The following is a 27,771-nucleotide window of genomic DNA, read 5'->3' on the forward strand; positions in this document are numbered from 1 at the left end:
CATCATATTGCTTCCAGAGAGAGATGAGTTCTTCAATGGAGGATCAATTTAGTAGCAATTTGGAGACAGGAAAATCAGAGAGATCAGTGTGGTTAATGAAATGCCCATTAGTGGTATCACAATCATGGCAATCTCACCCTTCAGACTCTCCTCATCCCCTCGCCAAAGTAGTTCTCTCCCTTGACCCTCTCCGCCCTGATGACCCTTCCTCCCTTCAGGTATTATTTCATTCTTAAATTCTTTCATTTCTTCTCTCTTTTACTGCTGATAACTATTCCTCCTCTTCATTAACACAATTTCCCTACAATTGTTTGTATCTAGTTAAAAGAGCAACCCTATTTTTTTTTTCTTCAAATTGGACATGGGTTTGCAGCAGAACCCTAATTAATTTTGTTTTGGTAATTTCTGAGGCGGTGTTTGTTTTGGATTTTGAGAATCGATTGTGAGCCCAAAGATTATTGGACTCAACATTAAAATGTAATTTTGACCCTAAACACTAAACCCTAAACTCTAAATTGGTGAGTCATTCACTCGTGCAATCTCATTCTTAATTCCCTACAATTGTTTGTATGAAGTTAAAACAACAACCCTGATTTTGAGAACCGATTGTGAGCCCAAAACTGATTATTGGACTCAAAATTAAATGTAATTTTGACGCTAAACACTAAACCCTAGACTCTAAATTGGTGAGTGATTCACTCGTCCAATCTCATTCTCCATTCCCTACAATTGTTTGTATGGAGTTAAAACAAAAACCCTAATTTTTTTTTCTGGTGTTTAGGGTTTACTAATGCTACTAATTATTAACACAATCTCCATCTCAACCGCCTCCTCCAATCTCATCCTCATTTCTCTGCAATTGTTTGTATGAAGTTAAAAGAACAACCCTATTTTTTGTAACTGATAATGGAAAGAACTATTAGTTCGTAGCGTCTCTTCGCCAAATTTGGACATGGGTTTGCAGCAGAACCCTAATTAATTGTGTTTCGATAATTACTAAGGCCGTGTTTGTTTTGGATTTTGAGAATCGATTGTGAGACCAAAACTGATTACTGGACTCAAAATTAAATGTAATTTTGACCCTAAACCCTAAACCGGTGAGTCTTTCACTTGTCCATCTCACTCTCCATTCCCCACAATTGTTTGTATGAAGTTAAAATAACAACCCTATTTTATGTGTTTGACACTGTCAACCCTTTTAATTCGTAGTGCCTCTTCTTCGTCAAATTGGACATGGGTTTGCAGCAGAACCCTAATTAATTTTGTTTCCATAATTGCTAAGGCCGTGATTCTTTTGAGTTTTGAGAACCGATTGTGAGCCCAAAACTGATAATGAAAACCAAATTACAACCAAAGTTCAACCAATTCAAATGAATCAAGAATTAATGGAATATTGTAAAAAAGAAATCCGAGATTTATTACACAAAAAATTGATAACAAAATCCAAAATCTCCTTGGAGATGTTCTGCATTTTATGTCCAGAAAATTGCTGAATTAGAAAGAGGAACACCTAGGTTAGTGATCAATTACAAACTATGGGCTATCCGTAATTCTTCAAAGTTTGAACCTTAAGAAAGTACATTGCTAAAAGAGTAATGCTAAGGAAACCGAGAGTAGGGCCTAAAAGGGGACCCAACAAAATGTTTCATGCCACATCATCACCAGTGACGTGAGCAATCCCTTAAGTTTAGGCAAATCACCAAAAAGTAATTTTTTCTTTAACAGGTGGCATATTCTCATTGCAGGTCCCATTTTAGGTGGTACTCTAGGGTCTCCATATCATTTTCCTTGCTAAAAATGTTGGAAATTTTTGGGAAATTTTGAGATTTCTAAGTGAAACTTTGAAGAATTTGGGCATGGGTTTTTTAGCAGAACCCTAATTAATGTTGTATCCATGACGCTCCTTAGCTGATGCAATGATGCCAATACACATCTCTTTGCTAAGAAGAAATTGATGTCGGTGTACGTGTTATTCTCCTCTTAAAAGAATCAATTAGTTTGTTTTAGATGCTATGAGAATGAAATTTGACCCGTTATGGGATAATCTCAAACAAACAAAAACAATGGCATTCCACTACTTTGTGCTTGCTCTAGTCACGAAAGACAAGGTTTTGTAAAATTGTCTTAGTGGCTGATATTATTTGGATAAAGAGGAGTTGGGACAAAAACGGAGAAACTAAATTCACTTAACAATGCCACCATATGATCTCACTTCAAATATATGGTATTGTGGGATACTTGGCTTCTCAACAGAGAAACTGTCTAAAGTTCCTTCCTTTTCCATGAATCTGGTGAGTCATTCAGGAAGTTGCAGCAAGAGTAGCGAGCTTCGAAGAATCTTGGCACCTAGGCTGGTCTGGTCAACATTAGCATTAACTATCGAATTCAGAGTTTAAGTGGATGAGTAAAAGGCAGTAGTAAAGATTCCCTTCACTTTCTAAATGATACGTTTTGCTGCAATCAAGTGATGCTGCCTTGTGTGTAATAAAAACTAGCAGCAAGTATGTTCAACATGAGCAATGTCTAGTTGGTCATAGTAAGATAGACCAAACTGCCAACCAATAGAAGAACAATGGAAGATGAAAATGAAGAAAGGGGAAAACAAAGTAATGGAAAGGAATCCGTGTGATAGTAATTTACTGTTCGCTCCTACTATTTTATTATCTATCACTTAAGCAGGAGATTTACAAAATGACATAACAACCATATAGGAAAAGAAGATATACCCCTTAATAACAACCTTCTAGGAAAAGAACATATACCCCCTTAATCCTGCAAGTAAAACAAAAGGAATTTTTTTTTAATAACATAACAGAGAACATGACCTTGGATAGGATAGAATGGAAGAAAGTGATCCACGTAGAAGAACCCAATTAGAGCCCGGTAGATTCCTTTCACCTTCTTCATGAAATCTTTCTAATGGATTCATTTTAGCCGACCCCAACTAGTTTGGGACAAAGGCTTTGTTAAGTTGAGTTGAGTTCACACTCTAAAATCTAAACACTCTCCATCAAGCATGAAGCATGAAGCATCACACTCTAAAATCCTACATTCCTATCTTTTGTAGCCGCCCCTCACCCTTTTTCTAGTTAGCTGAACCTCATACACACACCCTGTTATACTGCACATCAACGCTCTTGTTCTAAGTCCTGCAACTTCATATATATTCGCCAACAGTCCCCTTTGTGGCACCCTTTGAACCACCTAAGCCTTAGCCTCCCACTCTTATTTCCAATCCAACCCATAATTGTAACCCTTTTCCTCGGTTGTTCAAACCACAGCCCCTTCTTACCTCTTTACCATACCTTACCTCAGACCTTTATGCATTTTCCCGCTCATCAGCATGTCACTACGTGTTTGATGTGTTTACACCACTATGGATGGTTTTCTTGCTTCTCTTATGGTTTCTCTTATTCTAGCATTTCCTATAGTTTTTTCTTTAAATTCTATCATTTGCATATGTTTCCAAATATCTTGATTTTACAGGATTTCCACTGAAATTTCCAACTGAAACTGAACTTTTCCATTTTTTGTGGTGACCGAAACCGAAATTCAAAACCTTGTGTTCCTGCTAATGTACTGTAAGGATCAAACCAACAAGATATATTATTAGTGGAAGGATCTCCCTAGCCCTGTCAAGGGAGCGATTAGATGTGTCAGCTTGGGTATCCCTAACATTTGCAGGACGGGAAGGGATTAATCAGGCATTGATTTGTATTCGTCTTGTTAGAGGCCCCTGTTGCCTCCTTTTGTAATTCCTATTCTCATTAATAAACTCAAGGTGTCTCTCCGGGTCCCGAGCCAAATTCTGTGGTGAATAAAGATAAATAAAATGCAAAATTTACAGTAAAGAATATCTTATTAACATAACTTGCTCTATGATTCTTTACCTCATTACTCTTGATCTTTATGACACTGATTCATGACACCAATTATGTTATCAGAGCATTCTCTCGTAACTAATGTCTTCCTATAATGCTGAATGTTGTTGTGTCATTATGATTATTTTACAGTTACAACTTATTCATTTTTTTCAACGTGAATGTGACTAATTCTTCGATTTTATTTGGGTGGTTCATCTGTTTGGACTTGGGACTGTGTTGCATTTTTACGAGTTTCAGTAATAATTTACTAAGAAATTTGATACCTTATGTACTGTGGATACTTCAATTCAAACGGATATTATTCATTCTTATTGCTGTGATTAACATAGAAGATATTATTCATTTTTTATTACTCTAAATAAAAAATCTATGCAATTCAAACCTAATATCTTTTCTTAATTATAGCAAGCTACTCTAAAATATTATAGCACTTCTGTTTATCTCTGGTCGTTGTGCTCTCTTCTATCGAGTTATCCATTTGAATAGAAATTTTGATAGTTTATTTCTCATTGAGATCCATCCTCTTGGCCGAATGCCTTCTACTTAGTTATATGTTTGTTACATGGTAATCAGTTCTCAATGGAATTGGCTGGCAAAGAACATGGGAATATGCCCAAGACTTACTCTTTGAATATGTTTAAGGACTTCGTTCCGATGTGTGTTTTTTCTGAGACAAATCAAGGTGAGGATTGTGATGAATATTTTACCCAAGCATGCCATTTTTTCTCCTCCTTAGGAATACAAGTCTTTTTTGTCATATTCAATGAAGTGGGCAGTTCCCTTTGACTAATTGAGGATGGTCCCGTATATGTTTCTTTGTGGGTCTCCATATTGAAAGTAACTATTCTAATCCTATGATTTATTATGGACCTTGTTGATAACCATTTCTAGAGTTTTATATTTGATATGGTGTTCACGTGTACATGCAAGTGCATGAAAAAAATAATGGCATCAACATTATTGGATCACCCAAACCGTTCTTTTATTATGCCCCAATTTAAATCATCACTGTAGGGTGATACTAGCCCTTTGATTTGTAGATGTTTAGAAAGGACGGCACAGTAAAAATCCTTTAAAGATTGGGGGGTTAGGATCACCTTATGGAGATGATTTTCGGGGCACGACCTGTCTAAGTTTTCCTTTCAAAGAAAAATAAATAAATGAATTTTTTGGGTCACCCAATGATATGGCCCCCTTAGGATCACCCTATGGAGATGATTTTCGGGGACCACCTATTTAAATTGTGGCCCAACAAATAAATGGTTAGGATCATTCAATAATGCGGGCCCATTGACTTTTTACGGTAGACTTGCATGTACATGCAAGCACTATAAAAAAACTCACCATTTCCATTCCTTTAGTTCTCATGTTACCATTGAAATTATGATTATGATTATTTTTAATTATGTTTCATTATCGCTTGACTATTGTGTTGTTGCTTGGCCTTTCATTATGATTAGATAATAAGAACTCTTTTTTTTACCATTAAAAAAAGAACTCTTTTTTTAGCTAGTTTTGCGGTGTATTTGGCAGTTTTTTATTTAGATTCAACATTAAGCACTGATGCCAAATGTTGATGTGGATGTGTATAAATTTGGATACATTGTATGATTGTCTAAGTTGACATTTCATGAGAAACCAACTTTGAATATGGATTTTTATCAGATATGAAACTTATTGATGAGGGAGTTCCAATTTTGGGATTTTGAAGTCCAATTTAGGTTGATGTGGAACTGTGTCTTTGTTGCTATGAGTAATATCTACATCCTAGCTTCCAAGCTGAAGAGGTTGAAAATTACTCTGAGGAGTTGGAACAAAGAGATATTGGGGAACGTATTAGAAAATATTAGAGAGGTGGACAACTGGGTTACTATGATTGGAAGTGAGTATGAGGTAAATCCTTCTGCTCCGAGTGGGGAATTTTTAGCTATAGCTAAACAAAATCTTCACCATGCGCTTCTGAGCGAAGAGGTTTTTATGACAGAAATGGCTGAAAGAGTGATATAAAAACGCAGTTTTTTCATGCTTCAGTAACTCAAAAAAAAGTCCTACACCAGTATAACCAAGCTATGGGCTATGGCATAATGGGTAATCGGTGGATGACCCGTATCAAATTTAAGATGCGGCATGCTCTTTTTATAGTAGTCGTTGGTCAATCATGACGTTTTGAGGATATTCTTAATATGGTCACGGATGAGGAAAATTCGATATTGATAGCGCAATCAACCTTGGATGAAATTAAACTTTTGGTTTTTGGGATGCCAGCTAAAAGTGCGCCTGGCCCTGATGGCTTTGATGGCACTTCTTTACATTTTGCTGGGAGATTCTAAAAGATGATTTGGTTGGAGCTGTTAGGGAGTTGTTTAGGACATAATCTTCTCAAATCCTACACGTGGAACCTTTGTTATCCTTATACCTAAGAAGGAGCAACCTAGAGGTATTATGACTACTAGTCTATTAGCATTTATAATTTCTGTTACAAAATCAGTTATAAGGTGATTTACTAATCGGTTAGCTACTATTCTTCATAAAAGTATATCTTTTGAGCAGAGTGCTTTCGTTAAAGGAAGGAATATTGTTGATAACATCTCCATTGTGCAAGAAATGGTCCAGCATATCGACAGAAAAGTCTTTGGGGGCCATATGATATTCAAACTCGATATGACAAAGAATTATGATCGGTCGAGATGGGATTTCTCATGGCGGTTTTAGCGAAATTTGGCTTTGGGAATTATTTCATCCAATTGATCAAGAATACTATAACAAACTGCTTGTTTTCAATATGGATCAATGGTGAACCAAAGGGATTCTTTAAATCAACCAATGATCTTCTCCAAATTGATCTTCTATCTCCTTACCTATTTATCATTGTAGAAGTTATGAATAGGGGCATTCTAAAGTTTTTTCAAGACGGGAAGGCTGATTATTAATTTTACGGTAGAGGTTGTATCCCCATATCACACTGCGTCTTTGTGGATGATGCTGTTATTTTTGTCCAATGGCAAAAAGAGAACAGTTGATAATGTTATAAAGTTCCTGGCATCTTATGAAGGGGCCTCGGGTCAGCTTATTAGGGCAACCAAATTCATCTCCTTCATCCCAACAACATCAAAGCCAGTAGCCACACCAAGTAGCTCCCATCGCTTCACCTTACCATACAGGCCTGAGTGCTCTGTTCAACAGTCCAATTTCTAAGGTCAAAGTAATGGCCAGCATACGTCAGCCTTTGACAATTGTGTGCTTAGTTTTGAGACTTTGGGACTTTTCTAAATCAAGGTGTTTACATTACCGTATTAAAGCTTACACATTAGGTATATCAGTATCACTTTTTTGTTTATATTATCATATTAAAGCTTTCATTTAGGTACATTAGTATCGCTTTGTTCACACACCTTCAGTTTTTCTTTTCATGCACTGCATATATCAGGACATACAGATCCCATTACATGTAAACAACACTGTTAAACAGATTTTAACTTCCTTAGAATAACTAATCATTCAAATTGAGTGATTTGCAGTATATTGTAGCCTTAATCTAAATTCAAAACACATCTAGATGATAAAACAGGATTGCCTAAAATGTTTAACACTCTGTAAAAAGCATATTGGAATCATTAATCATTCAATTCAAGTGATATTCTAAATCAAGGTGTTTACATTATCATATTAAAGCTTACATTAATTAAGTACATCAGTATCACTTTTTTGTTCGGAAATTTACTTTTTTGGCTGCTTTGGCCGAAAAAGGTTCTCTTTGACAAGTAAAGTGCATTAAACATGATGCGCCTGCCTACCTATTGACCGCCTTTAGCACCTAAGCCGCTAGATTGTGAGCGGAACTTCCTTTGAAAATCAATTCAAATGGCACAAACTTATGTGCAGTCCAAACACATCACAAATCCGAACAAGCTACAGCTTATGCGCAGTCCAAGCACATCACGAATCTAGACGTGTGCTAGCTGTGCACTGAACTGCCCTACACTGAAATGACTGGAACTTGTTTCACAACTCAGATCTGAACCAGATCTGGCCGAGCTTATCAGATCCGGGTTGAGTTCTTCCAAATCTTGGGTTACTCAAATTCCAACAGATCTAATCTGCTGCTAGAAAAAAAAAACGTCTTGATCTGCTTCAGCTACAAGTTATTTTGGAAAATGCAAGCAGCCTCAATGCAAAATTCTAGAAATCAGTCCAGAAACGAGATGTTCACATCTTGTAAGCGAGGATTGAAATTTCGGTTTCGGCCTCAGCCAAAAATGAAATTTCGGTGGAAATTTTGGTGAAAATCATATAATTTCGGCCGAATTTTTAATTTTCAGTTTCGGTTTTAAATTACAGTCCCGGCCAAAATCCGAAATTTCAGTATTTCGGCCGAAATTTAAAACCATGCTCGTAAGAACAAAACTAGATTGGAACAACATATCTTGAACTGATCTGCACAATCAGTTGCAGATCGTGCAAGCAGTTCAACTCTGATGTGGATTCGTCCACATATTCCGCAGTAATGTTGGAATAGTCAACATAAGAACATGACGAATCTGAAATCTGTCTCCTTTTCAAGATCTTAGAGCACAAGTGAAGGAAAACTTATAGAACTATATAGATCTGTATTAAAATTCCTTGGGTGATCAGAGTTTTCTTCAGAAAATTTGGATCTGCAGCAGAGAGTTGAATCTCAACCAGAAATGAATTGAATTGTAGTAGATCTAAACTTGAATTCAAGCGAGATGATGAGGGAATTCTCAAACAAAAAATGAAGAACTGACGTATATTAGTTCCTTGATGCTGCATGCAACGACATAAGATAGAAGGTAGAAGATCTGGAAGACATCAAGCTACTGCCTATAATTTCATTTCATCTTTTGGAGATAGAACAGAGAATCTGTTTTAGAGAACAGAAACTTTCCCAAAGGCCAAGTCTAACTCCGACTCAAAACAGAGCTAACAAGAACAACTAAAAAGAAAACTAGCTTGGGCTTTATATTGACAACCCGTATAACTGAATTCAAACCGAATTAACTACCTACCGAAGTATTAAAACAACTCGTAAAATAAAACCATGCTCGTGTAGAGTGTAGACTAGTGTGGTGAGTGACTAAGATGACGTGTCACATGGTTAAGCTGATCTGTCAAGTGACAAAGCTGACGTGTCCGGGGATGCTCCGCATCATATTCCCATATCTATCCTTTCCAAGTGTCTGTTTTATGCTAGGCCAAAGGAAGAGCGCCTGAATCATTTGTTCATTTATAGTGGTGACTCGGTCAATGTGGAACTACTTTGCAAAGTATCTTGGTGTTCCTTTGATTGAGAACCAATCAATTAATGTTAGGCTGCTTCAATGGTTTGAGCTCTCTAAGAAGGGATGTAAAACAACATTTGGGTTTGCTTTAATGGTAATTCTTTTCGCTCACTACCTGGGAGAAATTGCAAGAGAGATGCAAGGCATATGGAGGGTTCTTTTAAGTAAAGGTCATGACCAACAGGGGGAGGACGCTTGCTGGTTCTTTTTGTCTATCTTCTGATTGCTCCTCTTGGGAGGAGATGACTCTAGGCGTCATGGAGATTATTTCTGGAGCATTAAAAGCGCCTAGAGTTATCTGCATGTGTTGGGACAAGCCGGAGCCAATCTATTGTTGATGCCCTTTCTGGTCAAGTACTCTCATTACTTTGAGATAAGAGGTTTTAAAATCTGAAGTGCATTGCTCGCAAAAGAGTGCTTCCTGCGAGTGCTTCCGGCGAGTATAGGCTAATAAGAAGAATCTGTTGAAAGATCTATGAATACCATGGGACTCGGAGGGCGATCTGGACTTCTTCGATGGCGATTGATTGATGGCTGGTAAGCTGCTCGGAGAGATTCTGAGTTGGGAGGAAGAGGTGAGTGGTCTCTTCTCCGGCGAGTTCTAATCGTGGTGTTGGTCGACTGGTATCTGTTTCTTGAGGCCACTCCCGCTTCAGCCAGGATTTCCTCTATCTCTGAATCGGTTTCTGAGGTCTCTGAAGTTGAGTCTTCTTCCTCGTATACATAGGGTTGTTCATACTCCTCTTCTGTTTCTGTCTCTGTTTCTGCATCGGTTTCATTTTCCGTTTCTGTGTCGTCGTGGGTATCGGAGTTGGAATCTAGGGGGTTTACCCCAAGTAGGGGTCTGCACATCTCTTTGATCTTGTTGGGAGGTTTCTTGTGTGGTCTGTCTGAAATGTGGAGAGTGGAAGCAGAGTCAATAGTTGGGTATGGTATCGGCAAATCAGTTGCGTCGGGAGCTAATTTGGTTCCTTTGGGCCCTGAAGCTGGCTATCGGGCGGGAGTTATGGATTCTGGTGCAGTTTCTGGGTGGTCTAATGTTAAAAGCAGAAATGTTAGACGATTTGAAAGTGTCCTCGGGAGAAGAAAGATTGGGCTATTGGGAGATTGGAGGTGTTGTAAATGTGGCTTTAGAAACTTCAGAAAACGAGTGAAATGCTGGAAATGTAACAAGTTCTGGTTAAGTTTGGATTTTAATTTCTCCTCTCAATCAGAAGGCAAGTCGAAAGAGATGTCCGGGTTCGATGTTCTGGAAAATCCAATAGTTGCTCCGGGTGTGGAGAAGATCTACCCCTCCACTTCGGAAGGTATGGCATTTAATATTGAGGTGGTTTCTCTTAAATCGATCAGCAACGCTGATATGGGCTTATGGGGAAAACTTTGTGAGGGTTGGTCTGGGAATTTGGTGGCTTTGGAGTCTTGATTATCTCGGAAGAGTAATATGAAGGAGGGGGTGGTGGTCTACAAAATTGCAGAACTGGAAGTTCAGATCTCCATTCCAAGAGGGATAAACAGATCATAGATAATATTGTGCTGGAAAAATGTAGTGAACTCTCCTTTTGTTGACCTTAGGGTGTGGGGTGACAAATTTCCAAAAGAAAGCAACCCTTTTTGGTGGAGTATTGAAGGAGTTCCGCCGGAAGCTTGGTGTGAGGATAACTTCAGGCGAATTGGGGAAAAAATCGGTAAGATTGTGGAAGTGGACCCTTCATGCTTCGCTCGAAATGGCTACGAAAAAGGGCGTATTCTTGTTATCTCGTCTGGAGTCCTAGGCCAAGGAGATTTCGATTCAAGTATCTCTTGATGGGACCCTCAGATGGGTTTTGGCTTCAAAAGAATCGTTTGAAGAAGAAGGTGATAATTCCTTTGTGGGATTTGATAGTCCTGGGGAAACCAGCTTCGAGAGGATTGAAGAGGGTGGGGATTCTTCAATATTTGGAAACGAAGAGATTTATGTAGAAGAAGCAGATGAAGCTCCTTTAATACCAGTAAATGATCTTTTTAATGTATTGAATGACATTTCTGTCATTGAAGGAGTTCAGACCTTGGAGACCGAGCATGGAGTCTCTGATGGGGTGGCAGGGACGGTGGAGTCGGTGCTTTTTAGCCACCAGAACTATCATGCGCAGCATAGTGTGCAAGTTAGCACAGGAATAGATGGCGGATTGTTTGAAATTCAAAAATCGGGGTCTCCAGAAGGCTACAGGTGGCGGAGCTTGTGTGGCTTTGACTGTCTTGCCTCTTCTAGAGTGGTGCCCGCTTCTTCCTTTGTTAATAGTTTTGGAGATATCATATCTGCACTCTCCCTGCAAAGAAGCCATAACTTGGTCTTTCCCAATGACTCTCTATCTGACGCTTTGGTAATAGAGCCCTCTTTAATTTATGGCGGTAGAGTGAGTGGGCCTGAAAAAACTCAGATATTTTTGTCTCCATCTGACTTTTCCTCCGGGCCTATGACTTGGGCTTTCCCGGAAGCTGATTTGGGCCTTGGTTTTCAGAAGTCCAATGCTTTAAACTCTGAGGTTAGCTCTAACCGGTATCACCCTACCTGTAATGAGAAGGAGCTGATTTTTTGCTCCCCTGGAGAAGATACCCAGGTCGCTGTTTTTGGCAGTGATAACCTTGAAATTTTTTCTTCGTCATTCTTAAGCCAATCTCGGACTCAGGAAAGCTTTCATGATAAGATCCTAGCGAGCGGGATAAGTGCTCGCCTGGTTTTTGAGGAGGATCGGGTGGAGGAGGGGGATTTAGAGGTCGTTGATGTGTCCATCGGTGTTAATTTGGTGAGATGGGCTTCGCGTGAAGTGTTGATTGGGCAAGCTGGTGTAGATCGAACCTTTTCTTTGATTACTAAGGGAGGCTTTTGTTTTCCCTGGCTCTGTGGCCCTAATAAACTTTTGATTGACCTTAGTGGTATGTGTGGGTTGGTGAATCGTATTTTTGGTTCTCATAGGGAGTATCCTTTTCGATTCTTAGTCATGATCTCTGCTGGGGGAGTCAATCATAATTTCAATTCGAGTTTCTGCAGTCAGTTGGAATCAACCTCTCTGTTGATGGCGTCCTCTCATCTTGGTGGAAATTATGGGATGGTCCTTGTGTCGAACCTTCGAAAGGAAATGGCTGAGTACATGGTTGATCATACCTTGTGCATAAGTAAGAAATTGGGGTTGGTTTTTGCGGGTCCTGAGGTAGTGTATAGAGCTGAAATACAGGAAGCGGAACAAAGAGATGTTGGTAGGAATCCTTGCTCTAATGGGTCTGCTGAATCTAGTTCGAGAAGAATGGATAGGGAATTACTTAGATTAAAATCGAATATTAATTATGATTCGGGATCTAGTGGGAAGAGCGTTCTCTCGAAGAAGAAAGGAAGATCTTCAGGTTCTAGATTGGGGAAGTTTTCTACTAATTAAGTGATATTATGAAGATACTATCTTGGAATGTTAATGGTCTGGGGTCCCAGGAGAAAAGATTACAGGTTAAAGAATTGCTAAAAGTTTGGAAGCCAGAGGTTGTTTGCATTTAGGAAACAAAATTGGCCTCCATTAGTAGCCTGGATATCAGAAGTATGGGTTTTAAAAAAGAGTGGAATTTTGTTTTCTTAGCTTCTAAAGGGCTTCCGGAGGTATGCTGTTAGCCTGGGATAATGTTAGTTGGTCTAGTAAGGAGGTGTGGTCTGGAGATTTCTCCTTATCAGTTTCTCTTCAAAAGGTGGTGGATAAGTCTGAATGGCTCTTCTCTGGAGTCTACGGTCCTTTTACAACGGCAGAAAAAGGCCTTTTTTGGGAGGAATTGGTAAAGGTAAGAGGGAGTTGTTCTCATCCCTGGTGTATTGAGGGTGATTTCAATGAAATTAAGGAAGTAAGGGAGAGGTTGGGGTTAGTAGAGTCAATAATAATATGAAGGTTTTCTCTGATTTTATAGCAGACAATGAATTGGTTGATCTTCCCTTGGGTGGTGCATCTTTCACTTGGGTCAGAGGTCAGAGTAGAAGTAGGCTGGACAGATTCTTGATTTCTGGGGAGTGGTTGGAATTTGTTCCAGAGGTTTTTCAGAAAGCGCTTCCTCATATGGTGTCTGATCACTGTCCCATTCTATTAGATCTTAGAATGGAATTGTGGGGTCCATCTCTTTTTAGATTTGAGATTTCTTGGTTGGAGTCTCTCCAGATGGAGGAGAGATTAGGGTCGTGGTGGTCTTCTTGTCAATCGGTAGGCCCAGCTGACATAGTTATTGGTAACAAACTGAGATATGTTAAGGCAAAATTGAAAGCTTGGGTAAAGGAGAAAAAGTTGCTAGATCATGGGCGGAAGCGTTGGCTGGAGAATCGTATGTTAGAATTAAATGCTCTGGGAGAGTGTGGTTTGGCCTCGAAAGAGGATTGGGAGGAGTTGGGAAGGGTCAACCAAGAACATAATGGTTTGCTGTTTCAGGAAGAAATAACTTGGCGTAAAAAATCTAGAGTTAAGTGGATTGTAGAGGGCGATAAAAATACTGTCTACTTCCACGCTATGGCTAGTGCTCATAGGAGAAGGAACAGAATTGAATCTCTGGTTTTGGCAGGGGAAAGAGTTACGAACAAGGAGGTGATTACATCCGAAATTCTTAGCTTTTTCAAGGCTCTGTATTCTTTTGATGGTATTCTTCGCCCTATTCCGCAAGAGGTTGAGTTTGATAGCTTAAGTTTGGGGGAGGCCGCAAACTTGGAAGTCCCTTTTACTGAGGAGGAAGTCATGAAAGGTCTATTCTCCTTGGCTAAAGACAAAGCACCTGGTCCGGATGGATTTTGTCTGGCTTTTTTCCAAGTTTGTTGGGAAGTTGTTAAATCGGATCTGATGAGATTTTTCCAAGAATTTTTTGAATGGCTAGCTCTTGACAAAGGTACTGGGGCAACCTTCATTACCCTAATCCCAAAGGTAGAGGGGGCTTCAAAGGTGTCGGAATTTCGTCCGATAAGTTTAGTTGGTTGTTTTATAAAGTATTGGCAAAAGTTTTGGCGGATCGTCTCAAATTAGTTCTTCCTTCAATAATATCAAATAGTCAAAGCGCTTTTGTTAATAAAAGACAAATTCTGGATTGTTCCCTCATTGCAAACGAAGCTATTGATGCCTACAGGCGAAGCGGTAAAGGAGGGGTCTTGTGTAAACTTGATATGGAAAAGGCTTACGATCGGGTTGAGTGGGAGTCTCTGGACTATAGTCTTGGAAAAATGGGTTTTGGTTCTCGGTGGAGAGGTTGGATTAGATCTTGTGTATCTTCTGCTTGGTTCTCAGTTCTCATTAATGGCTCTTCCAAAGGTTTTTTCAAATCATCTAGGGGGTTGAGGCAAGGGGATCCTCTATCCCCCTTTCTCTTTGTGATTGTTGCGGAGTCTCTTAGCCGGCTTATGAGAAAAGGATGCGAGTTGAGTCTTTTTGAAGGTTTCTTAATTTGGAGTAATAAAGTGGAGGTTTCGCTCCTTCAATTCGCAGATGATACGTTGCTATTCTGTGCCCCTGTGTTTTCTTAGATATTGAATCTTAAAGCTGTCTTAAGGTGTTATGAGATGATCTCGGGCCAAAGATCTAATTTCTCGAAGTCAGGGTTATATGTTATAAATGTTCCTTCTTCTGAAGCTTCTGTTTTTGCAAGGATTCTGGGGTGTTCATTGAATTCTCTGCCTGCTTCTTATCTTGGCCTTCCTTTGGGGATGGGAAGACCGAATAAACTATTTTGGAATCCAATCATTCATAGAGTTGAGAGGTGTCTAGACTCCTGGAAACGTAATTTGGTATCTAAAGGAGGGCGGTTGGTTCTCATCAAAGCAGTTTTATCAAACATTCCGATTTATTTTCTTTCCTTGTTCAAATGCCCTGTGAGTGTAGTGATTAGAATTGAACAGATTCGAAGGAGGTTTTTGTGGGGTGGCTCTCATTCCTCTGGTGGAATTCCCTTGGTTAAATGGAGTTCTGTGTGCCTCCCTTTGAAAAATGGAGGTTTAGGAATAAGGAGAATCAAAGGCTTTAACACGGCTTTGTTGGGAAAGTGGCTGTGGCGGTTTGGGTCAGAACCCTCTGCCTTATGGGTAAAAGTAATAGGGAGCAAATATGGGTTGAGGGGGGGAATTGGTGTACTGCGGATAATTTAAAGTTCAAGGGTCTAACTGTTTGGCAGGATATTTTGAAGGTTGAGGTTTTATTTTCCAAAGGTATTCGCTTTAAGGTTTATGTTGGGGATAGAATCCGTTTCTGGTCAGATCTGTGGTGCTCGGCAGTTCCTCTTAGGGCATTATTCCCTGATCTGTTTCTGGTGTCTTCTCAAAGGTGGGATGGGTGGCGGATTGCTTTGAGAGGGTGAACTCGGTAGTGGTTTGGAAGTCGAAGTTCAGAAGAAACTTTTTTGATAGAGAGCTGAATTCAGTCCTTGAGTTGATGGCCTTGATTGAAGGGTGTTATATTAAGAGGAGAGGGGTTGATTCCCGTGTATGGTTTTGGTGTTCATCCGGTTTTTTCTCTGTTAAATCTTTCTATCAACATTTGGTGTGTAGCGAAGTTGAGTCTCCTTCTGCTTCGATCTGGAAGTTTTCTTGCCCGCCGAGGGTTTCTTTTTTTGCGTGGGCAGTATGTTGTGGTCGTATCCAGACAATTGATTTTTTGAGGAAGAGAGGGATGATTTTGGTCAACCATTGCCCTTAATGTTTATCGGATGGCGAATCCATTGATCATCTATTCATTTACTGTAAGTTTGCTAGAGATTTATGGGGTTTTATTCTATCTCGCTTTGGGGTATCTTGGGCTCTCCCTAACACCATATCAGATTTTATTAAAAGTTGGGAATGGTGCCCCTGGAAAAGAAAGGGTAAGTCGCTGTGGAAGATGTGTATGGTGGCTTCATGGTGGTTCATTTGGAAGGAAAGAAACTCCCGAGTATTTGACAGTGTGGCAAAATCGTCTTACTGGATATTTATCAAGATCATTTCAACGGTTATTTCTTGGGCTAGAAGCCTTCCTCTGTTTCATTTCGTCTCAGCGTATGATCTTTGGGAAGGCTGGCAGACTATTTGCAAGGAGGGGATTAGCAAAGTCAAAATTAATCAACCCTGGCCCCCTCCTCCAGAGGGAATGTTAAAGCTGAATTTCGATGGTTCCTCTCTTGGCAATCCTGGTGATGCAGGGATTGGGGGTTTATGCAAAGATTCCAAGGGGGATGTTCTCTGGGCTTTCTCGGGCCCCATTGGAGTGGCGGACTCTAATGAAGCGGAAGTGAGAGCAGTTCATTGTGGGATCAAGTTTTTGGATCATTCAGTGTTAGATAAGGTGATAGTGGAAGGGGACTCCTCTAATGTTATTTTTTGGCTTCTGGGTGCGGCTTCTCCTCCGTGGCGTTTTTTTATCTTTCTTTGAGGAACTTGATGATTTAGTTCTTGACTCGTCTATAACGTTTAGGCATGTGAGGAGATCAGCTAATTCAGATGCCGACTCCCTAGCAAGGGTTGGTGTATTTAGGTCTAGTATGGAGCGGTTTGATTATCTCCCTCCTTGATTTTGTATTTTCTTTCTCTCTTTCTGTAATTTGTTTTGAACCAGCTCGGTTCGCCTTTTAATATATTCTCATTTTACCGTCTCAAAAAAAATAAAATAGTGATAGGGCAATCTAGGTTATTTGGGGCCGTGGAATCATTACAAATTTTAAAGATACAACTACTATTCATGCAGAAATATGAAGCATTCTGGATGGCCTCAGATACTATAAAGTTGTTGGTTTCTCGAATGGGTGGAATCTGATAGTAAAGTCCTTATTGATATGATTTCCACTAAGAAGGAACTCCCTAATCTATAAATTACTTGTTGAACCCTTGGGCTAACATTACTACTGGCAAGAACTTAACCCCCTTCTCCATCACTTGAAGCGTAATTTGTCGCATCTGTTTGACAAAGAAACCAGGTGGTAGATCATCTTGCTAATTTTGGATGTCAGAGAAAGAATGATAGGCCATGGGTGCTGTGAGGGGCATTACAAGTATTCATAGCAGGTAAGCTTCTATTATTAGTCTTGTGGATCTGGAGGCAAGGTGGTATGCCCCCCTCTTTGTACTCTTTTATCATATTAATAAAATTTAAGGTGCTGGTTTGGGTTCCTAGGTAAATTCCAGGTTAAAAAAAGGGCAATGATATTTTCACTCCCCCTGCATTACGTGCACGCTCCCCTTATTACATGATTTGACGTGAAAAGTGGGCAACTTTAACGGTTTTTGACTTCAAATCACGTTATAAGGGGAGAGTGCACGTAATGCAGGCAGAGTGAAAATATCATCTTCCTAAAAAAATTGTCTTTGTTAACTTGGGATATTGTGTTGGGTCATGAACCAATCAATCTTTTTAGATTTTGCATAAAATGTGTTATCCCTGTTTATAAAGGTAAAAAAACTAACTGAAAGACTAGTATGACCAAGAATAGGGGCTAAAATCAAGGCTAGTTATTATCACTTTATTACGGCTTGTGTTCATTCTATAGTGTAGTCTAGGACAATAAATCAATAACAATAGTATATTGTACATTATCCATCATTAATAATGTTTCTTGAGGTGCACAAAGGATCCATAATTATGGTTGTGATACTGATGGTGACAATGTAATGTGGTAGGTTTGAGATGTATTCAATTTTTTTGAATCCTCAACAAACCACCAAGTTGCAAATCAAATAAACAACAACAAGAAATAAGCGACATTATCTTATTCAAAATAATTAAGGGATATCAAAGTATCAAACCATGGAAGTTGTTGCCCAGATGGAGAAAATCATTAGAAGTGCAATAGTAATTGGAGAGAAATTCATAGCTATGGAAAAAGTCTCATTAAAATCCCTAATAAAAGCACAAGCATCATCCAAATTTATATTCTGGGACCAACGATTAGTCCTTACCATAAATCAAATCCACCTATTAACTCCTCAAAACCATTTACATTTTAGAATAAAAAGAAATCTAATCCGATGTGGCTGTGCTATCTGCAAAATATTGTGTTCCAAAGTGCATCTAAACAATCGGCAAAAAAGAAAATAACCAGCATTCTAAAAACTAGATCCCTCAATTTTTCGCTTATTTCTAAGTCAGTGGGTCTCAATGTCGACATCAACATGGTGTCATTGTGACATCATCATGATGTGATGAAAATTTATTCATGTCAATCATTGATTGATCCAAGTCAACTCCTTTTTTCTTTGTTGGGGTTCTGCTTTTTAAGCACAAAGTCTATCATCCAACCCGTTGATATCACCAGTTGTTGTTTTGACAACAAAATGTTAAAAATTGCTTTTTCTCATAGCTAAAAAGGCTGAAACAAGGGTAGGGTCCAACCCATATCCCTCTATTGTTTATTGGGTTAAAAATTTATCTCAAGAAAGGGCTAAATGAATCTGATACAAGCAAACTAGAACCATTCAAAAAAATCCAAGCAAACTAGAAGGTTTTTGATGAGATTGATACATGGTGGGAGTAGATTTGAAAGAAAAGTTTTAAATTGCGGTTTTGGTCACCGTGGAAATGGAAACATTTCAGTTTCGGTTGGAAATTTCTGTGGATATCCTGTAAAATCAAGGAAACATATGGACCCATATGCAAACGATAGAATTTAAAGATGAAACTTCAGGAAATGCTGGAATAAGCACAAATACACACTTAGAAACCATCATATAAGGAAGACAACCACCATATAATTGTTTAAAAACATTGAACATCTAGTGACATGCAATGTCGCTTATGTATAATAATTTAGTACATACCAAATTTCACATGTAATTCATTTAAATATTTATACATAATACAAGCACCATACTTGAAATTCATATAAATATATTTATGTAATACATACTAATATAGTGTGCCACTGTTACACTTACAATTTTGAATTTTGGTTGTTTCGGTTTCAGAATGGATGGGCACACAGAACATTTCGGTCGTTTCATGTCTGTTTCGGTGGAAATTTAAATCCATGGCTGAAAGTGGTCGAAGGTAATAATGATGTGACACTAAAGGTGGTTGACTTTCATAGCAGGAACAAAGGATGTATTATGTGGGAGCTTTAATGTGAATCAAGAGTGTGAGTGTTCCCACCATTCAAAAAAAAAAAAGAAAAAAAAAGAAAAAGAAAAGAGTGGAAGTGTTTTCATTTGACCTATGTTTGATAAGGAAAGGCTGAATAAGAGGCGGTCAAACCAAGTTTTGCTCTAGAAGGTTGGAGGATAGTAGAACCCCTTCGATTGAACAAAGAGAGCCCTCTTTTATTTTGACTGGCAAGAGGGCCTCTTTTTCATTTAGATAATTATGGAAGCGATTGGTTGAGGTTAAGAAATAGGGGAGAGAATGGGTTGCATATGGAGTATTCTCTTCCCATCAGTCCTTTATATCACTTGGAACGAAAGGAACTTTATAATCTTTGGAGGTAACATAAGAAGTTTTGGCAAAATTATTGACGGAATTATTGTTGAAGTCTCTGAGCGGGCTTCTAAAATTAAATAGTTTCACGATATCACTAAGTTATCTAATTCTCAACTTGAATAGTGCTTGTTCATCTAACATTTTCCCAAATAGATAGCGTGCAATCTTAGAGACTCCTCCGGAATGCTTGATCAAGCTTAATGGAAGTTTTAAAGCCACTCAAAAAAGTTGTTGCAATAGATACGAAGGCAAGGCAACGTGGGGCCATCTTCGACCCTAATGGTAAGGTTTTTTGCTTTTGTAGATAATGACCAACCAATTGATGTAGAAGTAAAAACCTCTTGGTCTAGAATACAAAGCCTCAAAGCATCATGTTCAAGAGCAGGGTTGACGGTAGATTCTCATTATTGTCTCATGGCTCATGGGTGAACCACGATCCTCATTGAGATTTTCATCTTTATTCAGAGAGCTGGAGGCATTATGTGTGAGCCTCCTTGAATGCTCCCTATTCCATATTCACAGAGAAGGCAAACTCAAGGTAGACAAATTGGCTGTGTTTGGGGCCTCTTGTGACGATATTAAGATTTGGGTTGATATGCTTGAACTGTAATGAGATTTCAGTTGTTTTGGGCTACAACCGACCTTTATTTTTGGGAAATGATATCAGCACTACCATGTTTTGATATTATTATAAAGCATCTTGTCTTTTAATATTTAAAGAGCTATTAGATTTCCCAAAAGGCTCTCACAAGCCAATCAAAAAAGAACGGGAAAGCTGGGACCGTGCAATTATTAAAACATAGTTGTGCTAGTATCATTTCCCTTATTTTTTGGTCACAAGTTTTTGCCTTGTGGCTCTGTTTCTTAATCTTTTTTCCTTTATTTTCTTCTATTTTGGTCATCTTTTATTTCTGTTTGGAACCTTTTCTTCTTTAAATAAATTCATTTGTTCAAAAAAGAGGGATATTAGGATGGAGGGTTGGGTTACCCAGGGGCAAGAGGAGTGGAACAGGCATAAAACAACTTCTACTATGGCTTGAATGGCATATGTAGGTGGGTAAAGGTAGTCTAGGCAACAGTAGATAGGTTAGGGTGGTGAATAGAGGATTTTTTTTTTTTTTGAATTTGTGTTTGAAATTGAAATTTTAGATCAATGGTAGGCCTATTAGATGAAAACGAGTCCAAAGAATGAGGAGAAGTAAACGAGTTGTGGTGAGAAAGTAGATGAAAGTGGGACCATGGAGTCAAAGTATGAGCTAGAGACACCCTGTAAGCAATATTAGGGGCATTTCTATCTTGTATGCTTGAGTGATTGGTTTATGTAAATGATATCAGGGAAATAGGATTTGTGCTTGTAAATGCTAACATTGTATAAGGTAGAAACTTTTCTGACCCCTAAAGCATTTGAACGCTGTTCTCCTCATCTATTAGTGTGAACGTCACCTTACCCATTGCATTTTTCTTTTCCCAATGGTGGTGTTCTTAATCCTTGGAATGAGCAAGACTTTTCTTGCATATAATGTTCTGTTTTGAATTTGGGTGACCCATTATTTCACTGACGTCCATACTTCTAGTGACATTGGAATATGAAAATATTTTATGTATAATGGCGAAAATAGCCATTACAGTTTGGTAGCTATTTCTGTACAAGCCATTTGTACTACACTACATTTTGAAACATTCTTGAAACAATTTAGTTCTATTCCTAAGATCTGGTAAGTATTGTTGACCACTTTGGAGGAAAATATTTTGCCTTGCAGGAAAAGTTTCAATGGAAGGTAAAGTAGAACATAAATTTGACATGAAGCCCCATAGTGAAAATATTGAGGAGTATCGTAAACTTTGTCGTGATAGGACAAAAAAATCTATGATTAAAAGCAGGCAAGTGCAGGTATTTATTTACAGACAAATTCTTCTCCAATTACTTTCAATTATGTTTTTCTCTTTTCGCTCCTACTTGCAAATTTACGATTGTAACCTTTTATGTTTGTTTATTTTTTTCTTGTGACTCGATTCCGTATCATCAAGGTGATTGACGATGATCGTGGAGCGCATATGAGGCCTATGCCTGGAATGGTTGGCTTACTTTCATCTGGTTCAAAGGTATCCACTTTCCATATTTCCATTTCTCACTTGCAAAGGTATGTGCATGGAAGAGCATGTTTACTCTTCATTTGTATATAATCTTGTATATGGAGCTTTACTTCTATATCTATGTCAGGATAAGAAGAAAGCAGCGCCAATTAAGGGGTCAGACATGAAAAGAACGAGAAGGGACCGTGGGGAACTGGAAGATATTATGTTTAAGCTCTTTGAAAGGCAACCAAATTGGGCTTTGAAGCAACTTGTGCAAGAAACAGATCAACCTGCAGTATGCTTTCATCACTCAGCTTTTTCTTGCTTTTTGAATGCAATGGATGGTACAAGATTTTTCAAGGTTTTTGTTGCGAGTATTAAAAGAGCAATAAAAGTTAGATAATGAGTGTTAGAATAGAAAAATGTATAAATTTAATTGTGTCAATTAAACATGCATGATGAATTTAGTTAATTGACTATGCTACATATGGGATGACTATATTACGTTTGGACCTTGATACATGAATTATATAGATGAAAAGAAATCCATAGAATATTCAACAAAATAATAATTAACAACTCTATCGCACTTCTTCAAGTTATGATAGGATAGTGAAGCCCCTGGCCAAGAGAGATTCTGACGCATAGATGGAAGTTGATGAAGATTGGGCCGGGCAACTTGGAGCCGAATACTTGCAAAAGAACGAACACCCGAAGCAGTTAGGAGGTTTGAACGCTTTCAGGCCCAGGACCAGCTTTTCCCTGAAAACCAAAGTTTTGGCCACTAAACCAAGAGCGGCCCAGGACCAGCTTTTCCCTGAAAACCAAAGTTTAGGCCACTAAATCAAGAGCGAACAGTTCGCTCTGTTCCAAGCGCCGATACCATTTTCTTAGGAATTCACAATTTTGTCCGCTAAGTCGAGAATAACCAATTCATCCTTTTCCAGACCACAATTCTCGATTACAACAGTAAAACTACAATTTTGGATGCTAATGTTATCGGCATGGGATATAAATAGCACCAAAACCTTTTGAATAGGGGGAGATCATTTTGGACGTTTTCTATGGGAAAAATATCGTAATTCTGTTATACTGCTTGCGAGCACAAGTTTCTGTTAATGAGTCTAAGGATCAGACTTCCAGGCGAGCCTTCTGCATCTTGGTCTTCATTCTTTCATTTTCCTTGGTTGTCTGGAAGTTGCTTATCGGAATTCCATAGAGTTCCTTTCGTCCCCCTTTTTCCATGGGCACTCCTAACCGTATGCGATTAGGCAACATTTTAAGGAGATGTACTTCAATGCATAATCTAGCTAGCAGTTTTAAGCACTGATCCGATCATTCCACCTGTTCATTTAAGCATATCAATGTTTAGTATATCATTGTGAGGGTTCAAAGATTTTTCCAGGTGGGTATAATAGAAGATTCATGCCCTGCCTTGAACGTCGAAGTCTATTGCATAAATCGAAGCAAATATTTTTTTAATATACATGTGATCCTTTGACCAGAGTCATAAAGTTGTTGGCATTGATAAATCACAAATGTTGGTGAAGCTGATCCAGAATACTCATGACAAAGTCATCATGGAGATGCATATTATTATTTTTATATGTTTCTTGATATCAAACACATTCGGCCTCCCATATGAACATTTCACAAGAACAGAGTTTTAAAGGTTCAACAACTTTCTTTACATCATATTCAGATAAAAATACCAGCTGAGGGTGTTAGAGAAGGCTTTCTGATCTCGATGCGATTATGAGGTGCATGGTGGAGACTTTTAGATCGGATCACTAAAAAAGACCTATATTTTAATCATTCTATCTTTGGATTGCTGGTTATCCAAAGCATAAGTGCCGGAAACTTCCTGGTTGGATGGGAAACTCGCTTCGGGATTCTTTTGGTACTATTAGGGTCATTTTGGTCTTTTAGGGATTTTAGGGGTATTTTAGTCTTTTATGATTTCCAGTTGCCTATATATATATTATATATAGGCTAATCTGTGACTTTTTGTTTTACTTTTGATGATTATTGATTGATTACTGCTTAATTGAATTCCTCTCCCTCTCTAATTCTACTCTTCTTCTATAGGTCATTATTTCTTCTTAAAAGAATATTTTCTCCTTTTAAAAATGTTGAAGGACCGTATTTAAAAAAAAAAAATTGTGCACTTAAAACTTGAGAACACGTCTTAAGTTTGAAAATAAAAATTATGTGGATCATTTCTCAAAAAATTAACGCTAAATATACATGAATAAAACTTGTGAAACTGTAAATTCTTAAAACTTGTAATTCTAATTAGTCGTGAAGTCTTCTTTTCTACTTGCAATCCTTACATGCTTCATTTTGATTTTCAATTATATGCTTCCCATACATTTTTCTCTTTATTTTCTCTAGAGCTTTTCCCTTCCCGTATTGTTTCCCATACATTTCCAAGTTTGTCCAGGCCAAGCTGGTCTATGTTGCAGTCGATGCTTTATACCAAACTTCTAGATCTTTTAACAGTTCTGCAGAAATTGGCAGTATAACTGTGTACATTTCCATGTATGTCCAGGCCAATCTGGGCTGTGTTGGAGTCTATACTATATACCTAACTTGTAGATCTTCTAATAGGTCTGCAGAAAACTTTCTGAAATGCCAAAAGGTATACAGATCTGTAAGTTGCAGAAGATACGTAGAAACCCAGAACACTGTAAACCGAGTTTTAGAGCATCAACTTCCTTGCTGAAAAATTAGCCGAGATCTGTGATGCCAAGATCAGAACTGATATTATAGCAACAAAATAGGCCAAGAATTGTACCAGTACTAAGCAACCAGTATTCAAAACTCAGATTTTCACGTTTTTCAACTATTGCAAGATCTGGATTGAGGATAATTCAGCTTGCATAACTTCTTTCAGTTCTGCAGAACATTATATCTGATAATGACCAGAGATGGATATCTGATCATGACCATAGTGCTTCTCAAGTCATTTAACATAACTGAATTCTTTATTTTGTGGAAATCTTCTCATGGGGCATAGATGATTGTTAGCAGAATTAATCATTCAAAAAATTAAAAAAGCAGAATTACTAGTGTATGGAGTACATAAACCTGGTTTTGCAACATAGCATGTATTGAGACTTGGAAAATGATGCAACTATGAAGAACGGCAAGAACCCTGTAGCCTGCTTTTGCATAAGAATCCAAATTTATAAAAAAAAAAGGTTTTTATTATTGATTACAAAACAAGGTTGGATCAAATCTTAATTCACTTGTATATTTGCCACAATTCTCTTGCACACATTCATCTGATCAATAGAAAAAGAAGCAGAACAGGACAGTCCTTTGAAGATAGAGCTCATTTGAGTAATCCCAATTGTTACACCAACCATTCAATATACCAAAAGTATTTCATTTATTTTTCTTTTTTCTAATAAACTGAAAATATAGCTATATGATGCCTGATGAAACAAATACACACATGGAAACTCAGCCCTATGGACATTCACAACCAGTCACATAAAACATTTGATAAAATGCCGAAACTTGTTTGGACATATCTTAGACCCTTAAGTTTCTTTGCATCCAACACATCTTATTTTCTGAATGAAATCTCTAAGGTCATCTTTGGATTGCAAGAAAAAAACATTTCTGATGAAAACAAATTTCTTAGGATTTTTTTTATATTCGATTTAGAGGGAAATGGTGTGATTATGGTTAATTTAGAGGGATATCATCATAAATTGACGGTCCCACTCAAGTAAAAATTGAATAGGGTTGGTTCAAGTTATTATTTTTTCTGTATAAAAAAAGTAGTAAATTTTAGTAACATTTACTCTTTCTGTAGGAAATCTTTTTTTTTTTTTTTGTGCGTGTGCGCTCATGCGCGCAATCACTGATTCATCCAAGTTGGGTTTTTTCTCTTTATGCAGCAATTCTTGAAGGAGATACTTAATGAGCTCTGCATTTACAACAAGCGCGGAACAAATCAAGGAACATATGAGCTTAAACCAGAATATAAGAAATCCGGCGAGGAAGCCAATCCTGAGTAGAGACATTCCCATCAGTTTTATGTTGCTGCCACTGCTTGAAGGTTAGTCTGATCATTCGGCAAATTTTTTTGTTGAATCAAAGAATCATAGCTCTGATCTGAATCATTTAGCTCCTCTGAAAATCAGCTCCATCTTTATCTGTTTTGATATCTATTAATTACTCAAATGTGGAGGAAAATTGTATTTGAGGTGGTGGATGGAAGATGCAAGAAAAAAAAAGGTGTGCCAGTTTGTTTTCAAGTAGAAATGATTAAATAACACCAACTCTAATAGCTTAAGCTTTTGGAGTAATTAGTTGTTTCACATGGTATCAGAGCTACAGCCCTACGGCAGGTCTTCGGTTCAATTGTTCAAAACCCAACAACTCCTTGATATTAAAAATCCACGTGTACGGCCAACCCAAGAGAGGGGCACGCGTGAGAGGGAGTGTTGAAGTATAAATGATTAAATAAAACCAACTCTAATAGCTTAAGCTTTTGAGGGTAATTGGTTATTTCATAATTTGAATTGCACCCAGTGGAGCAATTACCATGCTCCCTATGAAGTATGTCACTACAGATTGAATCATCAAGGGAAGCTCTTCAGCTTTGAAGATTTAAAAAGCAAAGGGTCGTTTAACTTAGGTATGTGAATGTGAGGAAAACAAAAAACTTAGGAGAGAAAATAGGGAAGAAAATGCTATAAAGGTGTTGCAGTTGGGCTTTCATAACTGACATTTGTTGGGGGGCTGTCCGTGCCACATGGATGTGATCAAATCCGTTGATCCAACAAGCGGCCGCAAGTTTCTTAATCGGATGATCCTAGGCCCTTGATCCATTAGTCTCCGTTTGGGGTTTTGCCTAGAAATTAGATTTTGATTTCTTCTAGTCATTTATCTTACGAAGGGATTTTCTATCCGCATAGGACTAGGCCGATTAGCAATGGGCACATGACTATGCGTCTTATATAAATAAAAATTAACTAGTTTTTTTTATGGGAAATGATATCAGCACAACCATATTTTGTTATTTTCACAAACCATTGTCTTTTTGTATTTAAAGAGCTGTCAAAATGTTATTACATTTCCCAAAAAACTCTCACAGGCCAGTTAAAGAAGAAAAGACAGTTGGGTTGTACAAATGTCAAAATATGGTCGTGCTGATAGCATTTTTCTTTTCTTTTTTAATTTATGTAGGATAATAAGTTTTGGGAAGTGATATATTTCCCCCTTTTCCTTCTCTGGGCCACCCCCTAGTGTATTGGTGACTACTCTTCTAAACTTCAAGGGGTGGCCCAGGGAAGAAAAGGGGTGAATATAGCATTTCCCTTATATATTTATTTATATAGGCAGCATTGTGGTGTGCTTTTTGCTAGTAAAATATAGAAAGAAAGAATACATGTACGAAGCACAAAACATGCACTTAAAATGGCTACTTCATGGTGAGTAGAATTGTATAGTTTAAATGGAGCTGATTCTAAGAGAAACAAGGGGTTTACTTGGGTTTGGGATACTGAGTAGAGGCTAGTTGAGTAAGGGATACTGAGTACAGACTAAAATTTTCAATACAAACCATGTCTAAAGTCTAAACATAAGGTGATAACAAGATGCTTTGCACAACGTTTTCATTGCCTTATCTAATTTCTCACAAAGTAAAAATATCGACCATGACAAGGCGACCCTTGTTAATTATTAAATCAACAAGTATCTCACTCTTGTTGTAAATTTTCAAAGTAAAAGGGTTTTTTGAAAATATTTTTAAAAAATTAAAAGGTTTTAGATGAGAAAAAAAAGGCTTGTGAGAAGGCTAAAAGTTTAGACCTACATTGGGAAGTGAGAAAAGTTTTGCAATTGTTTTGAAATTCGAAAGTTTTGCGAATGGTAGGACCATCCAAGCAGCATGCTCCAGGGTAGTAGGGCACTTGTGGTGCTTTTTGGCGCATATATGCATCGCCGCAAGGTGTGAACTGTAGCGTACGATGGTGTGGTAACGGTTGGTGTTCGATCGGGTGTAATCTATATCGTTGGAACGGGACCAGTCACGTACCAACTATCAAAGGCCGATCGGGAGTGATCTGAGCTGTAGATTGG

The 27,771-nt window shown here is 38.1% G+C and overlaps 1 protein-coding gene across 1 annotated transcript; it reads left to right on the forward strand.

The window, feature by feature from the left end:
- Window positions 1-26,006, forward strand: LOC143859276 (Transcription initiation factor IIF, beta subunit). Its single transcript, XM_077369986.1, has 6 exons — window positions 1-218; window positions 4,458-4,566; window positions 21,357-21,487; window positions 21,625-21,699; window positions 21,818-21,967; window positions 25,584-26,006. Exons 1-6 carry the CDS (start codon window positions 24-26, stop codon window positions 25,701-25,703), a joined length of 780 nt encoding a protein of 259 aa, XP_077226101.1. The 5' UTR covers window positions 1-23; the 3' UTR covers window positions 25,704-26,006.
- Window positions 26,007-27,771: the final 1,765 nt, after the last annotated feature.

Source organism: Tasmannia lanceolata, unplaced genomic scaffold, assembly GCF_043159265.1.
Source record: "Tasmannia lanceolata isolate RefF3 unplaced genomic scaffold, GAP_Taslan_0.1 ptg000029l, whole genome shotgun sequence".
Taxonomy (NCBI): domain Eukaryota; kingdom Viridiplantae; phylum Streptophyta; class Magnoliopsida; order Canellales; family Winteraceae; genus Tasmannia; species Tasmannia lanceolata.

Bases quoted from the DNA above. Each gene is read 5' to 3' on its own strand.
- LOC143859276 (XM_077369986.1), top strand. From the start codon at position 24: ATGAGTTCTTCAATGGAGGATCAATTTAGTAGCAATTTGGAGACAGGA. The intron at 21,488-21,624 runs GTATTTATTTAC...CGTATCATCAAG, and splicing joins TTAAAAGCAGGCAAGTGCAG to GTGATTGACGATGATCGTGG. The intron at 21,700-21,817 runs GTATCCACTTTC...TATCTATGTCAG, and splicing joins TACTTTCATCTGGTTCAAAG to GATAAGAAGAAAGCAGCGCC.